We start from the raw sequence: 21,528 nt of genomic DNA, 5'->3' as shown, positions 1-21,528 counted from the left end.
TCCATTTCACACACTCCATTTTTCTCCATATCCACATTTCTGTTTGGGAGAAAGAAACATGACGCAATCCAACCAGAGAAGAAAAGAAGATTGAGGATTGGAACACGTGGAATGTGAGGACTCTTCTGCAAGCAGGTAAGTTGGAAAACTTTAAGGAAGAAATGAGAACAAGCAGAGTATAGATGTGATGAGAATATCAGAAAAGAGGTGAGAAAATAATAGTGAGTTGGTAAATGATAAATTAAGGTTGTTTTATTCAAATGGTGAGTGCAAAGGAAGTCACGGTGTAGGTGTATTACTGGGACCATGTGTGAAAGATAGAGTAATATCAGTGAGTTATGTAGATGACCAGATGACAATGGTGATACTATTGGGGAAGAAGAAAATAGACTTAAGCCACATAATGGATTAGCAGACGAAGAAGTGGATGAAAGCAATGATAAGATAGAACAGATAATTCAGGAGAAGGAGAGAAAATACGTAATACTAACAGGCGATTGGGATGCAATAGTGAGAGACAGGACAGAAAAACAGTTGGAAAATAAGGAGTGGGAAAAAGGAATGATAGAGTAGAATCTTTGGTGAATTTTCGTACAAGAAACGCAGTGATTGTTGGAAATACATTATTCCAATATATAAATGAAGCAGATACACATGAATATGTCCAAGGGACAAAGGCAGATATCAGATAAGACTACATATTGGTACAGGAAAGATTTCGAAATTGCTTACAAAATACAAAGAATTTACTAGGAGCAGATATTAACTCAGTTCATGTCCAGCTGATAGGCGAAGCAGATATTCGTCTGAAGAAGATAAGAGGAAGATAGGTAACAAAGAAATTGAACATGGGAAAATTGAACCAACAGAAAAGAAGAAAATTTAAAACAGATTTTCAAGAAAAACCCACTACTTTACAATCAACACTTGAGAATAGTATTGACTACTGGACTCATCTACAAAGCTGTATACAGGTAACAGCAGAAGAAACAATAGGATACAGAGAGGGTGTGAGAATTGAGAAACCTTGGGTCACAGAGAAAAAGTTCGAGAAGATGGAGGAAAGGAGAAAATGGAAAAATTCAATACAGAAGAAGGCAGAAGAAACTATAGGCAACTAAACAATGAAGAAGAGAAACATAAGGCAAAAGAAGACTGGTTGAAAGAGAAATGTAAAAAAATAGAAGATCTAGAGCAGTGGTTCCCAACCGGTGTGCCCCGGCACAATAGGGTGCCGCGAGATATTGAAATAAACCAAAAAAAAACTGTCTACTTAAGCCTAAAGTCTTGTAAGGTCTTGAAATAAAATAAATCAAATTAATTACTCTCATGCATTACAGATCGATTCATTTCCATGATTCAATTATACTTGTGTCCGGCTCCAGCAGATGGCATTACAGCCAATCCCTGCCAAATGTTCCCGATTCTGTTTACTAGTATAGACTACTCGCTTCCTCACAAACATTCCCGAGACTTCGACAGAACAATATATAAAATTGTAAGAGTTCTGCCGCCACTTTCAGTTGTTTTCTTTGCGTTGATTCACAGTGTTTTGCTATGGATAAGTTCATTGTTAAACGTAAATGCCAGGACAGTGAAAGTGAACAGTCGGCTCCTACAGCTACAGTTACTCCCGGACCGTCAAATTCAATATATAAATAAGACAAACAAAAGAAAAGATCATACCTGGTCAGTTACTTAACGTATGGAGGAAAATCCTATCCCTGTGTGTTAGTTTGTGGCGAAACACTCAGCAACGAGGCCATGGTACCTAGCAAACTGAAACGGCATCTTACAACAAAGCATCCTGGTGTGTCCCAGAAAAGTGTGATGTATTTTTTCTGACCATAGTTGACACTGCTGAAGCCTCGTTTAAAGTATCAGAACTGATAGCTAAAAAAAAAAAAAGAAACCTCATACTCTCGGAGAGGAAATATAGGCCCTGCATGTAAAGTTATAGTTTCAACAATTCTTGACGAAGGAGCAGCTGATCAAGTTTCGAAAATTCCTCTCTCCAACAATATAATCAGCCGCAGGATATCTGAAATGTAATGCAATATCAACGAACAAGTCTTGGAGAAAATAAAAACTAATAGAATATTTGCTTTGCAAGTAGGCCTAGATGAGAGTATCGATATTGGTGACAAACCACAATTCCTTGGTTTTATCAGATATATTGACGATAATGATATTAGTGAGCAGTTTCTGTTCTGTAGACTGCTGGAGACTACAACCACAGGCCACAATATTTTCGTTTCTGTTAATTCCTTTCTCAATGACCATGATCTTTCATTGAAAGACTGTTGTGATATATGTACGGATGGTACACCATCTATGTCTGGGAAATTTAAAGGTTTTACTGCCAGATCTCGCAATGAAAATCCATCCATAATTATAACTCACTATTTTTTGCACAGAGGCATTAGTCATGAAAGTGTGTAATGGAGATTTTGCTCCAGTGTTTAACTAAGTTGTGACAATGGTGAACTACATGAAGTCTTGATCTTTAAAGTGCAGGATTTTTGAACAGTTATGTCGCGCAATTGATGCAGCTCATACCTCTTTGTTACGTTACACAGAAGTAAGGTGGTTATGGCGGGGTCGTACATTGAACCAGTTTCTCGAACTCAAAGAACAGGTGAAAACTTTTTTTAAGGATGAAAATAAAGACACGTTTCATGAGCTGTTACTAAGTGATTCTTAATGTTTGGAACTGTCGTATCTAGCAGATATTTTTCATAAGCTGAATGAACTGAGTGTTTCAATGCGGGGTCGACAGGAAACAACAATTTCATCAACCAATAAAATGAAAGGTTTTAAAAGAAAATTTAGTTCTTGGAGGTCTGCAGTTCAGAAAGGAGATCTGTCGAACTTTCCATCTCTTCTTAATCTGGTAGGAGATAAAGATGTTGGTAAGCTGAAAGACCGCATTTTTGATAACTTATCAAGATTGCAAGATGTATTTTTCATCTATTTCCACTATGAATCTTGACTGGGTTGTCTTGCCATTTGATTTCGTAGATAGTGCGGAGGAAATAGATTTCAGTGCTTGCAAACGAAGATGAATTTATTATCTTTGCGCTGATTCCACACTCAAAGGTAAGATCATCAAGAGTGAGGCGTTGGTGGCTGCTTTTTGGCTTCAACTGAGAGTATCCTAACCTAATTAAGAAAGCAATTAACGCACTTTTGCCCTTTTCAATATCCTATGTATGCGAGCAAGCCTTCTCTGCTATGGTGACAAGATGCAAAGCAAGGAATAGACTGAATAACCTTGAGGATGATTTGCGTATTTCACTGTCACGTGTAAGGCCCAATATCACGTATCTGTGCTCTAAGCATCAATCACAAGTTTCACATTAATGATTAATCGAACAAAACTCTATGTATTTTTACTCAATGATTGTAATAAAGTTTACCGTATTATGTTATGATGTATGTTACTTATTATATCATCTTTCAATAAATGAATATATTAAAATTCAATTTTTTTTTTTAATTCAAGAAAGGGTGCCCCCAGTTTTTAATGTTATTCGCAAGGGTGCCGTGAACTTACAACGGTTGGGAAACGCTGGTCTAGAGAGAAAAGGAAGATACTATGTTTATTTTAATGTCCACAAAGTAAAATGTTTGGACTTCACAAATAAGAACAGAAAATCCACGTGGTTGATAGAAGACGAAATCGGAAATGAAATAACAGACAAACACATATTGAAAAGATGGACGAAATATATAAAAGAACTATAATATGCGACAGGGAATCGTCCAGATGACTTAGCTATAGAAGGCAAAAAAGGAGTTTCTACTTTAAGGGAAGAAGTTGAACTAGCACTTAGGGAAATGAAGAATGGGAATGCAACAGGAGTTGATGGAATCTCCATTAGTGGAATGGTTGGGTGAAGACAAGACGGAAATTCTATCATTATGCAACGAAATATATGAGAAAGGCGAATGGCCTGAAGATTTTACGGAGACAGTTTGCTGCATGTTGCTAATTCTGAAGAAAAATAATGCCAAGCAATGTAACGAGTTCAGGACTATCAGCCTAATACTGCGCTCAGCGAAGATTCTCCTGCAAATACTGAATCGACGTTTACATTCTTACATGGAAGGATAGTTTGAAGAGGAATAGTTCGGCTTCAGAAAGGGAAAGGGTGCAAGGGATCGAGAGATGGATTGTTTTATTGGGTTATTTTATGACACTGTATCAACATCTAGGTTATTTAACGTCTGAATGATATGAAGGTGATAATGCCGGTGAAATGAGACTGGGGTCCAGCACCGAAAGTTACCCAGCATTTGCTCGTATTGGGTTGAGGGAAAACCCCGGAAAAAACTTCAACCAGGTAACTTGCCCCAACCGGGATTCGAACCCGGGCCACCTGGTTTCGCAGCCAGACGCGCTGACTGTTACTCCACAGGTGTGGACTCGAGAGATGGAACTGGACTACTATAAATAATCAGTGAAAGATACCTAGAGAAAAATAAAGAAGTGTTTGTGGACTTAGAAAAGGAGTTTGACAGAGTGGATTGGAATAAACTGATGGGTCCCTAAGGAAAATAGGTATGTATTGGAAAAACACGAGGCTGTTCAGTAATTTTTATATGAAATAACGAGTCAAAGTCAGAATAGGAGAAGAAATGTCTGAAGGGAGTGAAATAGGGAGAGGAGTACGAAAAGAATGCCCTTTATTACCTGTCCTGTTCAACATATACTTGGAGAATTTAGTGAAGAACTGTTTTCAGAACATGGAAAAGCTGATAGTACGAGGAAGAAGAATAAAATGTATAAGATTTACTGATGATATGGTGTTGTTAGCAAAAGAGAAGACGATACTCAGGGATATGCTAATGGAACTAAATAACAACTGTGAGCAGTATGAGATGAAGATAAATGCAAACAAAACAAGACCATGGTTGTCAGAAGAAAAATAAAAAAGATAAATGTGCGAATACTAAATGAGGCAGTAGAAAAAGTGGACAGCTTCAAATACTTCGGGTGTACTATAAGCAGTAACATGGGCTGCTGCCAGGAAGTCGAAAAGGAGGATAGTAATGGCCAAGGAAGCTTTTAATAGAAAAAGGAACATCATCTGCGGACCTATAGAAAAAGAACTAAGAAAGAGGCTAGTAAAGTGTTTTGTGTGGAGAGTCCTTCTGGGCTACCTCCAATGGAAGACAGTTAACAATTTAATTTTTAATAAATAGTAAATTTTCGTAAGTCTAGCTTCAATATGTAACACAGAACACAATGTTACATGTTTACGTTGAACAAGTGAATGCACCTACTACAGCGGCAGTCACATCCTGTTGCAAGTCATTCTGTAGTAGGTTAGTATTCGATGTTCAGGGCTACTTCAGGTTGTCAGTTGCAGCAGTGAATCATGACCGAAAATATGGGAAGAAAAGAAGCTTGTGAACAAAACTAAATGGAAAACCGAAGAAAGAAAAATGAATAGTGGCAAGTCATACACAACTTGTACAGGCAAGGAAATGGAAAAGAAGTCATTTAGACCAGTAAGATGATGTATGAAAATGTGTACACATGACATTTCAAAGGACGATGAACTCTGTATTTTTAAATGCTTTTGGGGCATGGGTTCGAAATTAGAACAATATCATTTTATTACTTCTTGCCTTGAAAGAATGAATTTAATAACTAAGAAGCTTCAGTCATTCAAGAATAGGGATAATGTGTGGAAATATAGTGTTTTCTGTAATGGCGGTAAAAAAATTGATGTGTGTCAAAACTTTCTAATGAGTATATTGCAAATTTCAGAGAAATGATTAACAACAGTTCAGAATAAACTGGTTTCAGGTTACATCTTCAATGATAAAAGGAGTACACACTTAGATCGTTCTCATACAATCACGATGCAAAAGTATAAACAAGTGCAATAGAGTATATCAGGGATATTTTCAGCTTGAACTTCATGATCTGCATTTGTTTCCTTCAACATTTGGAAGGCAGGAATGAAAGTGTCGCACTGAAACTTTTGAATCCAACACAAATGAATCCAGTGTCTTTGAAACTCTCCTTAAGAGATTTAAGAGACCTCTTACAGTTTTTAGATGAAAATGGCCAAAGTTGCTGAACTCAATGCTGAATAAAGCTGGGACATCATCACACAAAGGTGAAGATGGCTCTAGCAACAATAGTGATGGTGCATAAAAAAGAAAAAGACATAAGAACAAGAAAACCATAAACTAAAAATGTAATGTTATTTTGTAGGCCTATGTGTGTAATTATTCAATATTTTATTTAATATGTTATGGTAAATGTATATTTTATTTTGTTGAATTTATTTTATTTTACTATTTTAAGACAAAATTATTAATAAAGTACGAGATGTTCCCATATATAATTAATTTTCATGCAAAGTTAGACACCTATAACATCAGAATAATTAAAAATAGTACAAAGCATATTGTTGCCGGAAAAACGGCATATACAGAGTTCCATATTATATTTATTTACTAATAGCAGAACATACTATTTGCTGTTATGTTTAAATAATTTTGTTTTAAATATAGAGAAGAGATAATTTTATATTTTTATACACTGGAAGTCAATGCTTCAGTTTTTTTTTTTTTTGCTTCGTAATTTTTCATGTTTATTTTAAGAGTTGTCCTCGAAACTATTTAACAGTAATGAAGGACTATAATGAACCTGACAGCTTACAAACATTGAAATTAGTTTAGGCTATATTAGAACTACATTTTGCTGTATACGTCCTTATTCGGGTGATGTGCTCAATTGTGGTTGATCTTGCTTTTGATGATTTGTTTGAGAGATTCTTAGGACAGATTTAGACTTGTATTCTGTTCAATTTTGGAGCCTTTTTCCACTAACATATCAGCCTTCTCATTCCCATTTATGCCACAATATGCTGGTATCCACGAGAATTATGTGTTTATTTAGATTTTGAATTTGTTTATCATTGAATGTATTTCTTTAATTCTTTTTTCATTTTTGGGTGATTTGTTGATACCATTGCCTGGATAGCTGTTCTGGAGTCTGATAATAATATGACTATGTTCTTCCAATGGTGTATCCAATTGAATAAAATTTGGAGCAATGTATAAATAGCATCTATCTCCCCATCAAAATCTATTAGCAACGTTGCAACGCACAATTGAGGTGTTAACCGGAAAAAGGGCCTATATGCAAAAGTCATGTTTCGAGAAAACAATGATTGAAATATTTTTTATGTAATTGCGATTCAAATGCACTTTTATCAAAATAACACTTTGTATAGTGTTAGAATAATATTTGTCTACAAATTTTTGTTAATAATGCATTCCGACTTTAATAGTGTTATAAATATATATATTTTATTGAACCATTTATAGGCCATTTTTCCAGAGAACAAGTTTATTTTATCAAAATACTTTCAATATGATTATATTTTAGCAGAAATTAAACATCCGAATTGAACAGCACACATTACAGAAGTTTACAAGTTCATAATCATTTTAGTAAAATGATATTTTTTACATATTAGGCTATATCTCATAGCTGCGTCATGAATTGTACCGAATATGTAAAAATCAAGAATACTGTTGGGTATAGAATACAGATTACAGGTTATTAATCTAGAATGGATTCACACTCACTTCAAAGTTTATCTTCAGAGTGCAGTTTACACTTTAGTGCACATCCTGGATAGACTCACACTCCAAATCATTAGCATTTATAGTATGACATAGTAGAGACTAGATCTGATCACTAGGAGAGCTGTGTGACTACCCACCCCGCTCTTACTTATACACTAAATTTGTCGTCCATGAAGAAGCCTGCCATAGTTCGTTAATGTGACGTAAGGAAGGGATTTCAGTATCACCAACTGTGGAGAAATTCGAAGGGTATGATTTTAGCCCAATGTGTTCTCAGAAGAATTATAGGTGAATAATACTCTACACCTAACCTAACCTAACCTACTCACTAATCTGTAATGTGACGTTCCTAATTTCTAACGTAGGTCCGATGTTTAGTATTATTGGTGAAGGTTACTTATGTACCAGGCACTATAGGAATTTGCTAACATACCTTGAAAATGTCGTGGATTTACAGTATTGATTAGTAGAAATTGATGTGATCACTGGGAGAGCTGTATGCCCACCCAACCCGCACTAAATATGTACCTTACTTATATACGAAAATCGTCGTGCGTGAATGAAGAATATGGTCATATTTCGTTTATGTGACGTAATTTGAAGCAGAGACTGGAATGAGTTTCATTGTCGCCAACATAGTAATAATACTACACACCTAATCAAACATAACCTAATCTCTCACATAATACGACACACCTAATCTAACCTAACCTGTCACATAATATTACACATCTGTAGTAACATTCCTCACGTTTAGTATCATTAGTTTGCCATCCCTGCTACTCATGTCAGGAGCCATCTAGTGGAAGTAGATAGCGATGCGGGAAGAAAATATGGCGACTTTCTTATTATTACGTTTAGTTCGTTCAGTGTACGTTTTATGAAATATTAACTATGTTAATGTAGTGATAATTCCATATACATAGTAAAATAAGAATTGAAATGTGTTGTGGCTGCGATAAAAGTGTTGAAATTGGTTTATAGCGCCACACAGGCAGTGATAAAAGTGTACAATATTCGTTCAGTGGCCGGTGGATACTCTACCTTATCTGTATTTTTTTTTTTTTTTTTGAGATGTTGCCTTCCTTGCTAGGTGCCGTGTTGGGAGCCACTTAGTGGAAGAAGTGGGAAATCGCACCATGCTGAGAAGGGGTCAATATGGCGACTGGCTGAGGCCACTGCTCATAATTTTTACATTTTGTACCTTGCGTGTTTTTTGTGCAACAGTGAATACGTTAATGTAGTGAGCATTCAATGTATGGTGCAATGAAAAGTGAAATGTGTTAGGACAGTGATAAAGGTGCGAAAAATTCGTATACATCGGCGTATGTATATTGAATCTTCAATAGAATGATATTACTACTTTATTAGATCACAAGGTGAAAATTAAGGGCAAATTGCAATATAGCGAACGTAGAAGCTCCACCCACGACCCCTTCCACTTTTCCCCTACTAGCTCACCAGACACACTACGTGATAGGTGAGTGTTGTGTCGAATGCACATTTCATGTGGGTGGGGATAACTTCCCCTACTGGCGTTCGCTATATTGCGATTTATCCAAAATTAATCAAAATGGGATAATTTCATAGAAGTGGTGTAGTGGATACAAAAGCAACCATGAAGCACATCTTAATGACATCATGCTTAAGATGCTATGGTCTGTGCTAAAAATACAAAAAAAAAAAGCCATTTAAAATTATTTTTCTAAAATATTATTAATAATTATAAGGCAAAATATACACTAATATATGTTGTTGTTTTCTAATGCCAGGCGTTTGACAATAAAGTCATTTGACCTCTTGCGCTTCAATATTTTTCAAAGATATTATCATGACCAGCCACTGAAGCACAGATTTTGAGGTGTTCCGAATCCATTTCTTGGTTTGAGTTGTACAATGGACAGTTAGGGGACTGATATATTCCAATTCTATGCAGGTGTTTGGCCATACAATCATGGCCTGTTGCCAATCTAAATGCAGCTACAGACGATTTTCGTGGTAAATCGGGAATTAACTGTGGATTTTGATGCAGAGAGTTCCATTTTTTCCCTTGGGATTGTGTTATCAAATTTTGTTTGTTGAAGTCTAAGTATGTAGATTTAATAAATCTTTTTACAGAGTAATACGTAGATTTGGTAACAGGTTTGCAAGTAGCAGTGCTGCCCTTCTTTGCTAAAGCATCCGCATTCTCGTTTCCCAGGATTCCACAATGGGATGGTATCCATTGGAATACAATTCTTTTATTGAGTGATATTAATTGAGAGAGCATTTTAGTTATTTCTGCTGTTTGAGATGAAGGTGTGTGTTTAGAGACTATTAATAGAATAGCTGCTTTGGAGTCTGACAATATAACTGCATTCCTAAATTTACTGATGTGGCATAGAAGATTCCTGAGACTTTCACTTATTGCAATGATTTCTCCATCAAAACTTGTTGTTCCATACCCAAGAGATCTATAAAGTGAGAAGAGACAGCACGTAACACCTGCACCGGCACCTTGTTCTCTGGAGATCAAGGATCCGTCAGTGTATAAATGAAGCCAGTTTTGTGGAGGGTATCTAATATTAATTGTCTCTAAATACAATTGTTTTAGTATTTCAGTGTTTACTTCTGATTTCAGTATTTCTTCTGTTAAATTTAGATTATATTCTATATTTAATAGAGTTCAAGGGTTTGGTTTAATTTGTAGGTTTTCTTTTAAATTCGGGATATTGATTTTCTGTTTTAATTCTTGAACAATGGATATGAAACTTTTTTGAGTTTTCAATCTACAGAGAGGACTGTATGAATGCCAATTGTTTCTTGGTAATCTAATAAGTTTTTCATATTGAATCAGTGCTTTTTCTTCTATTGTCATTTTGATGCTGTTAATATTAGTGAGGAATCTCATAGAATCTATTGGAGTTGTTTTGATTCCACCAGTAATGAGTCTGAGAGCTTGGTTTTGAACATACACCAATATATAAAGAACGGTATATACATTTCGGTATTAGGGCAGGAGAGCCTACTTTTTACGCAATATGTCGTTTCTCTGCCAACTTAACCTCACTGGAAATACTGTTTGTTGTATTTGAATATTTAATTGATTTTAATTCTGTTCTCTATTTTTATGAAGCACCGGGTACAGGTGGTAGTCCTTCCTCCCAACAAACACAAAATTACATTCCAAATTAGGTTGATATATAATATGGCTAATACATTACTTTATTATACTAGTTTTTTTGAAAGAATGGGACATGACAGGAGCGTTGCGATTGGAAAAACTGAATGTCACATAGCGTGGTAGGCCTATTGCTATGGTAACAATGGTTGAGTTGCCAAACTTACAGTTCACATGTGGCGAGTACTTGATACTGGGTGTTCAGTTCAAAGTGTGTCATGGCTCGCTATATGTCGTCATGTGGCTAGCCGATGAGCCTAGAGAATTCAATCTTCCTACATCTCCGCAAAGGCATATAACCTATATGCAAGAGAAGTTGCCTACCAAGTACGGCGTTCATTCTGAAGAGTACTTACCGATACGTATGGTAACGCCTGCAGTGGCAGGAATGTGAACTGTTTGAAAACACGTACTGAGGTGAGTTTTTTTCTTACTGTCGGGATATGGGGAGAGGGTTAAGACAATTACTTACGTACAGTATTTGTTGACATTAACTTTGACGGTCAACATGGACACGGAGCATTTGATTTGTATTGTGGAATGTTGCCGTACGCAACAGATGATAATAAATACCCTGCTTACGACTTGCCCGCGCAAAACACAGTTCGAAAGAGGTTATGGTAGCACACAGACCGTACAGACCGCCATCTGTTGCTACGACATTCAAGTTATACCATACACGTTCTCAAGTTCAGATTGAACGCCTTGATTAATAGGCAACTTCTCTGACATAAAAGCTGAAACTCGCTTCAAATCGCTGACTCGCCAACAGTGACGTCATGACACACTTTGAAATGAACACCCAGTAGTTCTCTTGGCGACATATATTGTGCACACAATGTTAGCATTGGTACGTTTTGTCTTTGATTCTCTGTCGATTTTTGTGTTGTTTTCATACCTTCGTGTCAATTGTCAATGAATGTTTTAACGTCAGCCATCTTAACGACAATTGCTGGCTTCCATCAGCTGCCAGCGTGGTAGTCCATATTGGCAACATAGCACTGTAGTTCCAAGCTCGGCCGCTTAACTGTCATGTCCCATCTTTCAAAAAAACAAGTATAGGTAGAAATGAAATTGGATCGAATCTCGACTAAGCTAGGGCGACCAGATTTTCAAAATAAAAAACGGGATACTTACTAAAGTTGACATGAATCAATATTTTATCTAAACATTCATTATTACTTGTGTTTATATAATGTCAGTGACCAATAAGATCCAGTTTTATTTATTTTAAAGTACCGGTAATAAATACTACACTGTTTACAATAACTAGGCTATAATAACTATACAAGTACATAATAGAGCAGCATGGATACTTTGCTCAACTCATTGTGTTTATATTACTAGTATGGATTAATTAGGTTAACTTACTTATCTCTTTAAAAATACTTCAGATTAATTGGACCTTACATTAAGATATCTGTGTCACTGTATTCTGAACTTGTTTCATAACAAAATCTTTTGCCTCTTATTAACTTTTAGCTATTTTAACATTCTCCATGAAGATCAACTGTACAATCAGCATCACATTTCTTTGATGAGTGAAGTTGCTCTAGAAGTGTTAACCTTTCCTTCAGGAAAATATTCCATGCAAGACACATTTTTGCCTAGAATTAATCAATGTTTTACATGATTATAAAATAAAATAAAAGAAGAAAGAATTATTTTAACAATAATTTAGGGAAATGGGACGCAATTTAAAAAAAAAACGGGACAGGCATCCCCAGCATAATTTTCTCGGGACAGAGGACAAGAGGCTGTAAAAAGGGACAATCCCATTAAAAACGGGACGACTGGTCATCCAAGGGTAAATGTAATTTGTAAGTAATCGAAATATACAACAATTACCCTTAACAATAACTAGCGAAAAGGAATCTAATATGATTTTAGTAGTTTATTAGCCTATATTTTTAGTCCAGGGAAAATGTACATCTTTTATAAATATATTACAATAGTTTACTGAAGTATGGTATCTTTTAATATTAAACTTAATCTCTATTAATAATCTCTACTCAATTCGATTTTCACTTTGTGTGTGTGCTAGTTTCGCCTACCCTTGACCTAAAATAAGAAAAAAAAATATACTTATTTCTAAATCTACTATATAATATTATGATAGCAGTTACGATGTGTCGTCCCACACAAAACCACGCGTTCATACGCATATCCACAGAATCTACAATTTAGTACACTGTTTCTATGAAATTATCCAAAAAAGGATTTGCCGAATTACCTTTTTGTGCCGTTGAATACATATAATGTTCCTTGAGATTTTTATTTCCACAATAAATTCCAAAACTTGGGCTCCTTCCTCTATTAGATTTCGGTCCCAAAAAGGACAGTCGCATGAAACGAATCATTTTTACCTTTTATTTTTTTAGGTTATGTTAAAATTCGAACTTCACTTTCTCTTCACAAATAAATAAATCATTGTGTAAAAATCAAGAATATTGCAGTATACAACTCGCAACTAATAATACAGCATTTCTATTCAATGAAATAAATAATGCCAAATATATACACAGAACAAAATATAAAATGCGATGTTTCTCAAATGTCACACACTACACAACAGACCACAGTATAGAGAACAAACAGTAGGGACAATTCTTGTCGGCACCTTTGATGTTGTTGGTACTAAAATCGAGCTCAGCAAGGTCTAGTTCTCAATGAATCCAACTATGTCGCTAGTATCGGCAGAGCTGACAGCTGAGCTAACGTTCAGCTGTTCAGATCACATTTAGACCACAATAGAGAACATACAGTAAGGACACATAAGCTGTTTCGTGGGAACAAATTCTGAGTGCGCATGTCACAAAACCAGGTGTATTATCTGAAACCTCCACCAGATGGATCTGCATGTACGACAGTGCTGGCATAATTTAATATTAACTGAAAACATTACATTACTCATCTTTTAACAATTTGAAAGACATAAGGCAAAGGAATGGCAATATAACCATAATAATAATTACTTCCGTATGCAATCATCATGAAAATATTCACTAATTGACGCTAACGTTCAAGTCACTGTTTGAGGCTTATGTTGGTAGAATTGATCCAAGTACAACGTAGTACATCATGGCGTCCGTTGCGGTGAAGTGCGAACATGAACGTCAACAATAAGTATTTTGACTTCCTAGCGACATAATATTAATGATAGATAATGATAATGGCTAAGAGCACAAAGATTGTATGTACAAAAAGAATGTAAAAAAAGTGTGTGTTATTGGTACTGCCTGATTTGTCTTGGTGTAACTTACTCTTCATCGCAAACTGAAACCGTTAAATTCGGAGTTGCGCTTGGGCGTGGGTTCGATCCCCGCTTGGACTGATTACCTTGTTGGGTTTTTTCTGAGGTTTCCGTACTGCAACGCGAATTCAGGTAATAAATGGCGAATTCTTGTCTTCGTCTTGTCAAATGCCACCTCGCTATCACCAATCCCATCGATGCTAAAAAAAAACCTAGTAGTTGAAACAGCGTCGTTAAATAACTTCAAAAACACTCTTCATAAAAACTACAGAGCATTGTGAGAAGATAAAACCCATTTCGCCACTTCACAATATTTGTTTTTCATTGACATACAACCTTTGTATTCTTACTCACTGCTGTCTAATAATGAAACGAAATTAACCTAAGCTACATTATTTCCCGATTATCTCTGATCACAGGTATTAAGTGGCAGCAATCTCAAAGAAAATAGATACTCAGAAAACAACAACACGAGGTGGTATTTGCGCTGTGAAATTTTGTTGCAATAATAAAAGGAACCTAAGTCAAAATATAAGCTTATTTCGTTTTCCAAAAGACAGAGATAGGTAAGTACAATGACATGATCACATATCTTAAAAAAATTACGAACTTCTTCTTCACTCAAAAAAAAAATTCTGATACATACTCAATTTAATTTCAGATGTAAAATATGGCTTCAAGCATGTGGCTGTGAACACTTATTCCGGATTATGAGGGATCTTAATGGCTCAATGTATAGGGTATGCAGTTTACATTTTCCACAAGAAATGATTACAAAAAAAGGCACTTCCAAAGTATCCCGATTAACTGCAGATGCTGTTCCAGTGCTAAACATACCTGAATTTCGAAATAATTCAGTACAACATGCACGTTCAGGTTAGTATTAATTTTTGGCAATTGTGAAAGTTTTAACAAAGATGCCAGTGAAAACAATTCCATTTCTGTGAGTTAACCTAAATAACAATTAATTCATCTCTTATTTCTAGATGGAGGACCGCATACTGCCCCATTCCGCATTGTACCAGAATTTCAAGAGAGTGCAGTACAACCTACACGTTCTGGTCAGTATATATTTTTGGCAATTGTGAAAGTTTTAACAAAGATGCCAGTGAAAACAATTCCATTTCTGTGAGTTAACCTAAATAACAATTAATTCATCTCTTATTTCTAGATGGAGGACCGCATACTGGCCCATTCCGCATTGTACCAGAATTTGAAGAGAGTGCAGTACAACCTACACGTTCTGGTTAGTATAAATTTTTGGCAATTGCGAAAGTTTTTACAAACTTGTCGGTGAAAACAATTCCATTTCTGTGAGTTAACCTAAATAACAATGAATTCATCTCTTATTTCTAGATGGAGGACCGCATACTGCCCCATTCCGCATTGTACCAGAATTTCAAGAGAGTGCAGTACAACCTACACGTTCTGGTTAGTATAAATTTTTGGCAATTGTGAAAGTTTTTACAAAGATGCCGGTGAAAACAATTCCATTTCTGTGAGTTAACCTAAATAACAATTAATTCATCTCTTATTTCTAGATGGAGGACCGCATACTGCCCCATTCCGCATTGTACCAGAATTTCAAGAGAGTGCAGTACAACCTACACGTTCTGGTCAGTATATATTTTTGGCAATTGTGAAAGTTTTTACAAAGATGCCGGTGAAAACAATTCCATTTCTGTGAGTTAACCTAAATAACAATTAATTCATCTCTTATTTCTAGATGGAGGACCGCATACTGGCCCATTCCGCATTGTACCAGAATTTGAAGAGAGTGCAGTACAACCTACACGTTCCGGTTAGTATAAATTTTTGGCAATTGTGAAAGTTTTTACAAACTTGTCGGTGAAAACAATTCCATTTCTGTGAGTTAACCTAAATAACAATTCATCTCTTATTTCTAGATGTAGATCTACCTGGACCTTCGAATGTATACAACAAAGGGAGTAGATCTGAAGAATGTTCATTATCAGTGACAAATGTAAACACACAAACACCAACTGTGCTCAGTTCCAATACCCCTAGAAAGCGAAAACTAAAACGTAGCATCTGTACTTTAAAGAGAAAAAATAGGAAAATGGAAAAACAAATTGAAACCAATAACGAGAAATCTGTATTGTCAGATGTTACATGTGAAGACTTTAAAGTGTTATGCGAGAAATTCCTCCCTAAAAAATGTATTGATTTTGTTAAACAGCAGGCCGATCTTCATAACAAGACACCCCATCAAAGAAGATACTCCGAAGAATTTTTGAACACTTGTTTGAAAATATATTTTATGGGTCCTAAAGCTTACAGAGGTATGTCCAAAATATTTACATTGCCAACGAAAAGAACCTTGAACAGGATCACAGAAAGTATAGATTTTAAAGCTGGCTTAAACAATTTCATCTTTGAAGCTCTCAAAGAAAAGATTCTTACATTTTGTGACGCTGATAGAAATTGTTGCCTTTGTTTAGATGAAATGTCCATAAAATCTAATTTGTTTTATTGCATAGGGAAAGATGAGGTGGTGGGATTTGAAGATTTGGGGGAAGGAAAAAGTTTTAGGCCAGCTTTAAATGTTTTGGTGTTCATGCTGAAAGGTATATATTACAACTGGCATCAGCCTCTTGCCTATTTCTTTGTTCATAATACATGTTCAGCCTCAAAACTGAAAGATTTGCTGTACACGGTTATTTCAAAACTGAATGCTATTGGTTTGAAAGTTAGAATAGTTATTAGTGACATGGGAGCCTCAAACATTAAGCTAGCTAATACCTTATTCAAGGATGAACCAGTATTTCTAGTTCGGAATGAAGAAATAATTTATATGTTTGACACTCCACATCTTATGAAGGCGACAAGAAATAATCTTCTAACCAACACTTTTCACTTCAGAGGGCAGACGACCTCTTGGCAATATATTGTGGAATTTTTTAACAAAGACCAAGCATTGCCAAACAGATTGGCTCCTAAATTAACGGATTCACATATGCATCCCACAAATCCAGAAAAAATGAAAGTGAAATTAGCAGTTCAGGTTTTAAGTTCGACAGTTGTAGCTGCAATGTCGATGAAAATTTCTCTTAGAGGTAGTGTTACAGAAGATTATAAATATGGTGATAAAAAAACAAATCATTCACTGTCACAAAACACCTTAACAGGATTAGCAAGCAAAGCAGTATTATGAGAGAATCAGTACATGTATCAAAACCTAAAAGAGATTTAACTGAAATGTGTAATAAAATTATTATTAGTATTTATCTTGTATGTAGAGAAGTTTCCATGGTGTGTTTTCTGGCCTGTATGCAATATTACATTATAATTTTTGAAAGAAGATGCAGTCTTGTGTGTATTTATATTTTCATATGTTAGCGCGATGTATTTCTTTGTGTTCTTGTGTGGTGTTTGTTTCTTGTGGTCATAGTATTAATAGTGGTAATGTTTCGTCTTTTTTTATGATGTAGTCTGTTATGTTGAAGTGTATCCATTCTCTTATGCTGTGTATTTGATAATGTAAATTTCCTCATTGTTGGGTCATTTGTATGTTGATTAATTTGTATACCATGGACCAAAATGCTGCACGTTTGTGTTCTATTGGATAATTAGATGTGTTGTGGATTCCCTATAAAACTGTCAGCACTTGTTTAATGAAGTATTTCATTTCAATGATGAACATTGAAACTGTTGTATGTATTTTGGTATTAGTACTGTAATTGTGTTTTGGATACATAGTTATGTGTTATAATAGTTGAAGTAAATAATTACTATCATACATCAACCCCTATCAACATCTATGGATTGTAACATATACCTGAAAATTCACTTCCTTCACTCCCATCTTGACTTTTTCCCCGAGAATTATGACGATTTCAGTGATGAGCATGATGAGCGCTTTCATCAAGAAATTTCAACTACGGAGAAAAAGAAAATACCAAGGACAGTGGAGTACCAATATGCTAGCAGACTATTGTTGAACTTTATCTCGTGATTTACTTCATGTCCAGTATAAAAGAAAATGCAGAAAAAGAAAGCTGTAATCTTCTAAACAGTGAATATTTAACCTTATTATTATATAAAGCAGTATTTTGAATAGATATAAATTCTAAAATTTCTCAAAAACCGTAAGCAACAACGGTTTTTGTCATTTTCGTATTCAGGAGGCTCAAATTATATAAAAAAAACATGTATCACATGATCAGCGCAGAAAAAAAAAGTTAAAATTTGTTCGCAGTGTTATTAGGCCCACTTTGTACACCCAGGTAGTTAGGCCTACAATTCTGCAATGCTTGGGGAAAGTGGCATTAGTTTCCACAAACATTTTGTAATAATTTATTGACAATTTACGGAACATCTGCTCGCTTGGGAAAAGAGACACAAGTATTTCTCCCATTACAATAATTCATACAGAATAAAATCAAATCGACATAAACCAGTGTAAAGACAGTTTCCCTGGTGTATGTGTTTTGCAACATATGATCCAAGACGAAATGCAATGGATATGAAGATACAGAATAAAACACAAGCACTTAGCTAAAAGTTTATTTCATTTCGTTGATGAACACTGAAATTGTCGTGTGTATTTTGGTATTATTACTGTAAATTGTGTTTTGGACTAAATATTATGTAGTTACATATAATAGTTAAGGTAGATAATTATTAGGCCCACTTTGTATATCTAGGTACGTAGTTTGGCCTACAATCAGGTACTGGTATACAGTGAACATACATTTTTAATTGCTACAAGCTACCCGAATTCTTGTTTATTTATTGAATGTTTCCCTGGTGTATGTATTTTACAACATAGTGTGATCCAAGACAAAATGCAATGGATAATGTGATACAGAATAAAACAGCACGCACTTCGCTAATAGTATATTATTTTATTTCAATCATGAACACTGGAATTTTATATGTAACTTGAAAAGAAAAAGTAAATTTTCATTAGACGTACATTATAAAACAAATATCGCTATATAACGAAGGAGTACAACAGTTATTACATATGAAAGTTTAACCACAATAGTTTAACTTGTCTAAATGTGATCTGAACAGCTGAACGTTAGCTCAGCTGTCAGCTCTGCCGATACTAGCGACATAGTTGGATTCATTGAGAACTAGACCTTGCTGAGCTCGATTTTAGTACCAACAACATCAAAGGTGCCGACAAGAATTGTCCCTACTGTATGTTCTCTATACTGTGAACAGACGATCACAGCTGACTTGATTCGTCGCTGCGCTGCCCAGTGCCCGAGCCCCTGAGTCATTCCACGTCAAACCGGACAAATTTAAAGGAAATTTAACCTTGATGTTTTTTATTTCTGTCAAACTTTTTTATTCGATTGAAAGAACAAAAATAAAGTATGCGTATAGTTTTATTTTCATAAAACTTGATTCTTTCGAAAAGTATTTAAATTCAAAATTTGTGTAATAGCGCACGCACTGTTATATATAAACGGTAATATCTCCGTTACTAATTAACGCAATTTATTCAAATTGGGCTCATAGTAAAGCTAATAACATATACTTTTAGCACATCTGGCCTTCAATTACATAAAAGTTTATGTTGTATTTTTTTCTCGAAAATATATTTTTAAAATTCCTTTTTTTTAAAGTTCGGACACTTTTTTCGAACTATAAAAAATATCACTGCATTCCTTAGTTTCTCAACTATATGCGTACAAAATTTCAGAATGGGATATACGTAAATGAATTTCCAATAAATTAACTTACCCAGCCGGGCGCACGCTGTTGAGTAGGAGCGTTACTGCAAGACAGCGTCGCTATGTATGGATATGTGTGTACACACAGTGTCAGTATGTTATACACCATAAAGTCAACTTACGAAATATTTAAACACTTTTGGAGCACAATTATTATCGTAAAATTCCACAAAACTAACGTAAAACACACAAAAACAAGTCAACCGGATTGGATAACTGAAACGTACTTTTAAGCAGCTCAGATAAAAACACGTTTACTTTCATAAATAATCTCTAACTAGTGCCTCAGATATTGAGACCGGTATGAAAGCATGTAGTGTTCTCTTGCCACTTACTGCTTTTGCCCTCTCATATCGAGACACTGCAATAACTCACATTCATTTTTATGTTCATCATTGGTGAAAAATAGAAAATGAATTCCACTAATATTCTTTTCAGTCAGTGGCGTGTGGTGATAAATAATCCTGGTGGTGCACAAATATTTATTATCATTATGATTATATTATTATTATTATTATTATTATTATTATTATTATTATTATTATTATTATTATAGGTACTAACTATACTACAACATAACTATTAACATATGTTACGTAAGTATAGATAGACATAATTTTGTTAGTCAAGTAATTGCAGTTAATCAGTTTCCTATGTAGGTCCAGTATTAGCAAAATAAAGCGTTCAATTTCTATTGCAGCACACCGTAAATAATATTGTTTTCGCTATATTGCGTTTTATAACACAGTTTACACGTTCACAAGCATTCGATACGAGTGTTGTCTCATCAGCCTTAACTGCTAAAAAGTCAGCAGCTTTCTTTATTTCTTTGAAATCTCGTCATGGCATACATCAAAATGGCTTGAAGGATTTCGTTCTATATAGTGTTTGATGTGCTCTTAAACACTGTTGCTCTTTCCAAATGTTGCTTAAGAGTGCGTCTAATTCAGAACTAAAATTTATGAGGCCAAGAAAAATACTAGCGTTTAAAGATAAGCTTCCGTCTTTGTGACCTCTTAAAGCCAACTCAAAGGTCCACAAAACCGCACGCACATATCTGTTCTTGGTAACTTTATCATTATGGAGTTCAACAATCCAATTGAATCCAATTGTGTCTGTATGTTTGTTTGACCCAACACTGCTAATTTAACATTATTGTTGATATGTGCAGCTGAAGAATCGTGTTTTTTAATTCTTTCATTCATGTGCTTCAAATCAATCATATCTGTAGAACGATAATCAAAATTATATAGTTACTACGCACAGTCCTAAATTCAAACAGAAAAATAAATAAAATTCATAAAACGTACTTATTTTTGTCAATAAATGTTCCCCGTCGAACATTAGGCAAGGAAAACAAAGTACAGCATCTTTTATATTGCAGCCGCATATTGCATTTTTCTAAGTCCGAGTGTTGAATTTTCTTGTCACTTCTCTATTACTGTTCTTCGTCACTTCTCATTGATATAAATTTAAAAACATGCGTTACTTGAAGAGGTGGTGCACTGCTCCTGTGCTCCTTAAGAGAAATCGCCACTGTTTTCAGTCCACTCAAACAATTTTCTTGGTGTCGTAATGGGGTCCTGATGTGACTGAAAACTTGCTGTTGTTGCTAGTCTTTTAGTGGTGCCGTCAATCCCATCACAAGGGCCCTTCCCATGTTAAGTTCCAAAAAAAAAAAAAAAAAAAAAAAATGCCATTCAGCACTTACGCCAAAATCTTCTTCGTGAAAACACAGATTTACAATTTTTTTTCGGTTTTTGTATTGGGCACTAGCCCCATCAGAAAAA

General features: G+C 35.1%; 1 protein-coding gene and 1 long non-coding RNA gene across 2 annotated transcripts in view; one reads left to right on the top strand and one right to left on the bottom strand.

The window, feature by feature from the left end:
* LOC138694394 (cysteine desulfurase, mitochondrial-like) overlaps positions 1 to 13,379 on the bottom strand; it is a 90,657-nt gene extending 77,278 nt beyond the window's left edge. The window contains exon 1 of the mRNA XM_069818082.1: positions 13,011 to 13,379. Coding sequence (XP_069674183.1) covers positions 13,011 to 13,137 — 127 coding nt within the window. The 5' untranslated portion in view covers positions 13,138 to 13,379. The remainder of the gene's footprint in view (positions 1 to 13,010) is intronic.
* A 2,385-nt stretch (positions 13,380 to 15,764) lies between these two features.
* On the top strand, positions 15,765 to 17,796 carry LOC138694396 (uncharacterized). The gene is made up of 2 exons (XR_011330922.1): positions 15,765 to 15,831; positions 15,938 to 17,796. It is a non-coding gene; the product is annotated as an uncharacterized lncRNA (long non-coding RNA).
* Positions 17,797 to 21,528: the final 3,732 nt, after the last annotated feature.

This window comes from Periplaneta americana, chromosome 2 (assembly GCF_040183065.1).
Source record: "Periplaneta americana isolate PAMFEO1 chromosome 2, P.americana_PAMFEO1_priV1, whole genome shotgun sequence".
In the NCBI taxonomy this organism is placed as follows: Eukaryota; Metazoa; Arthropoda; class Insecta; order Blattodea; family Blattidae; genus Periplaneta; species Periplaneta americana.
Note: the sequence above shows the minus strand (reverse complement) of the source record. Positions and strands in the feature narration are given on the sequence as shown.